This window comes from Diospyros lotus, chromosome 15 (genome assembly GCF_014633365.1).
Source record: "Diospyros lotus cultivar Yz01 chromosome 15, ASM1463336v1, whole genome shotgun sequence".
Lineage (NCBI taxonomy): Eukaryota > Viridiplantae > Streptophyta > Magnoliopsida > Ericales > Ebenaceae > Diospyros > Diospyros lotus.
The window spans coordinates 32997912-33003986 of NC_068352.1; the positions used below are offsets into that span (position 1 = coordinate 32997912).

Genomic DNA, 6075 nt, shown 5'->3' on the forward strand with positions numbered 1-6075 from the left:
GGCACACAATCAGAGAGAGAGAGATAATGAGGATGAAGATGAAAGAGAGACAGAGAGTGATAGTGGACCTTGCAGATGTCGACGGGAACAAGGGAGATCTGTCTCATGCACATCCACCAATTTGATTTTTGCATCTACCGTCACCAATCTGATTTCTATGTCCATCGTTAAGCCTTTCTCTGATTTTTGTGTCCTTCGTCTTAAGCACCGATCTGAGGATGAAGATGAAGGCTTAGGGAGAGAGAGAACGAGAGAGAGAGAGTGAGTGAGACAGAGAGTGGATTTTGGGCGCACAATAAAACCCTAACCTGAGATGAAGCCGCGTCCGACTCTATGATATATCAGGGGTATATTTGTAATTGTCTTAAGGGATATAAATGTAATTTTATCCCACATTGTCAAAAACATTGTCGGCCACATTGGCCGTATAGCATTGTCCAATTTAAAAATGAATGTAATTTATTGAATATTCTTTGGGTAAAATTGTCATTTTAATCAATTGTCGGAATAAATATAGTTTCAAAAAATAAATTTTAGCTACAAAAACATTTAAAAAAAAAGAAAATTACCTGAATAAAGGGATAATAAATAGCATCCAAACAACCCCTTGACCTCTTACAGCCACCCAGCCGCCACCGCGAGAACCGCCTTCTCTCTCTCTCTCTCTCTCTCTCTCTCTCTCTGCCCTCTTCGGATTCCGTCATTTTTTACATCTCCCCCAAATTCAGAAGCATAGGAGTGAAAGAGAGGGAGAACTCAAGCGCTTGGATCCACCATGGCCTCCCCCAAGGACCGCGATAATTTTGTCTACATTGCTAAGCTCGCGGAACAAGCTGAACGCTATGAAGGTTAACTAGATCTGCTGAATCTCAAACTTTATTCGATTACTGATTGATAGCTCGATGCAGCAATTCGTCTTAAATTTCAACAATTTGTGGATGGTTACACCGTTTTGATGCGTGTTATTGGGTGCAGAGATGGTGGAAGCGATGAAGAAGCTGGCGAATCTGGACGTGGACTTGACGGTGGAGGAGAGGAACTTGCTTTCAGTTGGGTACAAGAACGTGATTGGCGCTCGGAGAGCGTCGTGGAGGATCTTGTCGTCGCTTGAGCACAAGGAGGAAGCCAAAGGCAACGAAGCCAACGCCAAGCGGATCAAGGAATACAGGCACAAGGTGGAATCGGAGCTCTCCGGCATTTGCAGTGATATCATGGCTGTGTTGGATGAACATCTGATTCCTTCTTCTTGTGCTGGAGAGTCCTCTGTTTTCTACTACAAAATGTGCGTGATTAAGGATTTACATTTGTTTTACTTATTATTGTTTTTTTAAGTTGAGATGTTGCGACTTCTGGAGGATTTTCTTTATTAAGAAAAAGTTTGGGGCTGTGGTTGTAGGAAAGGGGACTATTATCGATATCTTGCTGAGTTCAAGACTGCTAATGAGAAGAAAGAGGCTGCTGACCACTCACTTAAGGCATACGAGGTATATAAGTCTGTCAGTCTCTGTTTATTTGTCATTGTTTTCCGTTAAATAGCATTCTGGTGGGCAATGCTCATAGGCATATATTTAGAAGTATCCAGTTTACGGCTGTATTCCTCCTTAAGGCCTTTTACAACAATGCTTATGTTTATAAGGTTAGACATGTTGGAATTGGGAAGTTGTGTTAAATTGTGAGATGTGCTGGTATGAGACTGTTATGATCTTTTCCTGGACATAAACTTGTGAAGGGTGCCCTTTGTAAACAGTGGATTTTCAATTTCACTTGTAAAATAAGTTGAATTTACAGCCTGTGAAAGAACATTGGTTGAACTAGTGTTTATAAGAGGCGCTATTTCGACCAGCTCCTATCGTCAAGGAGCGCTACAAAATTGCCACTGGACGAGTTTCCAACATGACAGATGCTGTGGCAGCTAGAGTCATATTTTCATAAATAGTTTTTTTTCAGGTAGTATTTTTAATTTTTTTTGAAAATAGTATTTAAAAAAATCCCCTTTTGTGTATCTGCCACTAGTTTGACCTTTTATGCATAGATTGCACAGGGATATATGAGCCATAAATTTGTTTAGATGGGGGTGAACTAGTCCACATATTTATATTAAAAAATATTAATGAAAGCTTATAGAATAAAATTTAAAATTTAAGTCATCAGTTCTTTTTACTATTTGACTCGTCAGTTTTTTTTTTTTTTTTTTTTTGGGGGGGGGGGGGGGGGGTGGTGGGCGCGAGTAAGGCGTCTAGAAAAGTTTATGACTATTCCCTCATTTAAAATAATTTCTATGTTCAATACATTTTTCACACCATTTTGGAAGAAAATTGTGTACAAATGAAGGAGGCATAAAAAGAATATGTTATATATGATGCTTCTTCAAACTTAAATATCCATAATAATTTACAAAATTACTAAATTTTATGTTATTATAGATATATTTTTTAAGTTAGAATAGTAATTAATATTTTTTTAGTAGGGGATAGAAGGGGTAACGGATTGGGAGAAGAGGAGCAGGAGGGAAGCTGGTGAGGTCATTGTCCTCCCTCGGTAATCCATCAATGTTCAATGTTCTTCTCATGTATCCAAACTGTCTTTATCGTGACTTATGCCTATTATTTTCAATAGGTGTCACTCCAACCTTTCTCGTTTCTTAAGTTTTTGATTAAAAGGAGAAAAGGAAAAGAATAATTATAGTTCCTATGCATTGTGGGTGTGTGTGTGTCTGTGAGAGAGAGAGTTGAAGAAGAGTTATTGGAGAGTAGAGTACGCTAGTAAGGAAAGATGGAGTTGTTTGACTTCCATCTATTTCTCTTTCAGTTCCTCGGCTCTGTAGTCTTTGTTGTATTATAAACAGGAATTTTGGCCTCAAAGGTAAAATCATATAAGGAAGTAAAATAATATATTTTATAACCTTTGGTTTATTAATTAGATAATAGGGCTTCCAGATTCTGATAAGATCCTAGACTGATGCAAGGATTTTCCACACAATCAGGGCCAATTTTGACAAACTGAATCATAAGATCCAGATTCAGATACTAACAACTTTGTTTGTATCTTAACTGTGCTTTGCTGTTTTGTACCTGCTTAATATTTCTAATAGATTCACCTCTTTTAAATGCTTTACATAACAATGACAGCTGGCCAATTAACTTGTTGATATTTGTAAACTGTTTCAGATGGCCTCTACTACTGCAAACACTGATTTACCTCCCACTCATCCTATTCGACTGGGTCTGGCCTTGAATTTCTCTGTATTCTATTACGAAATTATGAACTCACCTGAAAGGTATTCTTTAATGGTGTCTGCTTAGCACCCATAATGTTTGTTTTGTGAAAGATGCATCCTTGGGAACCTTACTGTTGTAATTTCATGTTAGGGCCTGCCATCTGGCAAAGCAAGCTTTTGATGAAGCTATTTCTGAGCTGGACAGCCTAAGTGAGGAATCCTACAAAGATAGCACTTTAATTATGCAGTTATTAAGAGACAACCTCACTTTGTGGACTTCTGACATCCCTGAAGATGGAGGTATTATGTATAAATTATGGTCGATATAATATGACTCATACCATTATCCGGCCTTATTTTTATTTCTGTGCAGCATGCATTACTTACTGTTGATTTGATCTTTCATCTTTGGTGGCTTTTCATGTACAATTTCAAAGCTAATCTGAGTTCTACTTTTGGACGGGTTTAGCATGCTGTTCCCACTTGATGCTTGCTTGTAACAGATGCATGTCAGTACTTCATTGGTGCTAGAATAAAAAAGTTTATAGGTCTTTTCTTATGTAGAAAATAAAATTAATTGACAAATTAGAACCCACTCCTGCAATCTGTCTCCAGAAGGGAGGCGTTAAACTTCCAGTTCTTAATATATTCTCCTTTGTCTGTCATTTTCCCTGTTAAACAGAGCATTATAATCACAGCCCAATGCTGCATCTATACTATGGAGCCAATATCGAGGGTATTATTTGGATCCATGAACTCAAAAAATTAATTTTTCTTTTAGCATTTTTGGGTGAGGGCCTGTGATATTACAAGTGGTATGCGGATATGAGATTTGTGACTTGGCAAGAATGACAGGCTTTTAAGAGGGGGATTTTGTCATGACTCAATCTCATATTAATAGTTTCTTAGAGAGGTCTGTCTTGACCATACAACCTATTTTTAGAAGTTCAAAGTTATAACTGGAGTCAGTTCTTTTGGGTGTGACTCCATGGTTTTCAAATTCCTGTAACACAAATCTCATATTTTATAAATCTAACCAAGCTCAATCTTAAAAATAATTTTTCTTGGCCCATATCTTGCATAATAGTGATTCTAGGGGTTGACTCTCATACCACCACGGTCCTACCCAGCTACCTGAAGTTAAAACTTTTGGCTCTTAATAGTAATATAGCCAACACCTACTCTGTAGACTATCAAATGTGAGATTTTGTCATGAGTGTTAATATAATTTGTAGCTATTTTAAGAGAATTACAGACCATCCAATAGATTGCATCTGTTTGGTATATTTGTTAAAGCGTAAACTTACCTATTTATTATATTGAATGTATTAGCACTACCCAGCCAGCTAATGAGTCATTTGAACCCAAACTTGCCTAGCCCATTTTAGTTTTCATTATTAGCCAAGATACAAATGGAGAAAATTATACCAATAGAAGGTGATATTCGGATGGCATTAGAAAGCTAGTTACATAGTTGCTTTGAAGTGGAGCTGTATGGATGAGATCGATACTGACAGGACAGCAAAATACGTATCCAGAAAACTCCATATCCCTAAATGAATCAAGATTTTTCCTTTGCATGTGCTTGATTTGCATTCTTTCTGATGGAGTTTTTCCTTTGGTGAGGGCATATGGTAACTATTCTTATCCATTTTGGTTTTGTTCTTTTCTTGTGGCACTCACTTCTAATCATTTTGTTATGTGTTTTCTTCCTCATTACTACAATTGCCCTCTACCTGGAACTAGATTTTTTCAGTAGGCAGGAAAATGAAATAATTTACATATATGTGTTTTTTACTATAAAAACATTTATCTTTCTTTTCTTCTATAAATCTTAGTTCCTTCTCATTCAGTCATTTCCCGGTAGGTCCTCTAACTTGCCTAGTTCAGCTTCTCTTTTCTTACATGTGCTCTACTTTTGTAAACTTTGTTTTGCTCAGTCAAGAAATTAGGTTAGATCAGTTTCAGGTCCTCCTTTCAGCAGGCAAGCTGCCATATTTGCCTCGTATTGTTTGCTTGCACACAATCATTTTGACTATTACCTGAGCTTCCTGGTTGTTACTCAGGAAGGCTATGTCTTTTTGTTATTAATTTGTCGCGTGTCTTTCGCCTTGGCAGATGACAACAAGATGGAGGCCTCCGCGAAAGCTGGAGGTAACGACAACGAGGTGTGGTGTTCACCTTGCCTGTTTCTCTTTGCCCTTTTCTTGGCAGATTAATGTTATGCTTGAAACCTTTCCTTCACTTAATAGATGGAAAATAAAACTTTTCTTACGGATATGGTGCTTGTTTACCTGTTTGGTGCAGTGACCAGTGGAAGTTACATGCATGAGAGAGCGAGAGCCCTCCCTTTGCATCATATCCTAAAGCTAAAAGGTCGGTCGACTGGGCGATCCTTCCAGCAGCTCCATTCCTCTGCTTCTTCTATCGTTGGTTCATTTGTTTTTAAGTTCAGCTGCATGCATCATGTTCATTGGACCTTGCCTTGCATTGCATTAGAACTCCATTGGCAACGCAATGGCTTAATTTGTGATTATAAAGAATTGACTACTCATTAGTTTGTAATTATATAAACATGCATGCAACTTGATTTAACTAACTAGCTACTTATGAATCTTACAATGTGAATGTAGCCATAAATTATTTTTATTCCCATTTGGCATCTCACAATTTGTTCAGTTGTTGGTAAGTGTCTTTCCTATTTTTCTTATTAGTTGTTGTTAATTGTTATAGTTAAAACTACATAAACTGTCAAACTATCATTTGAATAGTTTGGTTATACTTGAAAAATACACAAATCACGTATGAGCATCATACGGAAACGCTTTGAGGGTGTCATTTTAATATTTTTGAAACGT

At 37.3% G+C, this 6075-nt stretch overlaps 1 protein-coding gene across 1 annotated transcript; it reads left to right on the forward strand.

Moving 5' to 3' along the window:
* Positions 1-601: 601 nt before the first annotated feature.
* On the forward strand, positions 602-5872 carry LOC127792000 (14-3-3-like protein B). Its single transcript, XM_052322272.1, has 7 exons — positions 602-848; positions 976-1282; positions 1397-1484; positions 3168-3277; positions 3369-3517; positions 5336-5385; positions 5525-5872. The coding sequence occupies exons 1-7, from the start codon at positions 776-778 to the stop codon at positions 5525-5527; spliced, it is 780 nt and encodes a 259-aa protein (XP_052178232.1). The 5' UTR covers positions 602-775; the 3' UTR covers positions 5528-5872.
* Positions 5873-6075: the final 203 nt, after the last annotated feature.

Bases quoted from the DNA above. Each gene is read 5' to 3' on its own strand.
- LOC127792000 (XM_052322272.1), top strand. From the start codon at position 776: ATGGCCTCCCCCAAGGACCGCGATAATTTTGTCTACATTGCTAAGCTC. The intron at 849-975 runs GTTAACTAGATC...TATTGGGTGCAG, and splicing joins ACAAGCTGAACGCTATGAAG to AGATGGTGGAAGCGATGAAG. The intron at 1,485-3,167 runs GTATATAAGTCT...AAACTGTTTCAG, and splicing joins ACTCACTTAAGGCATACGAG to ATGGCCTCTACTACTGCAAA.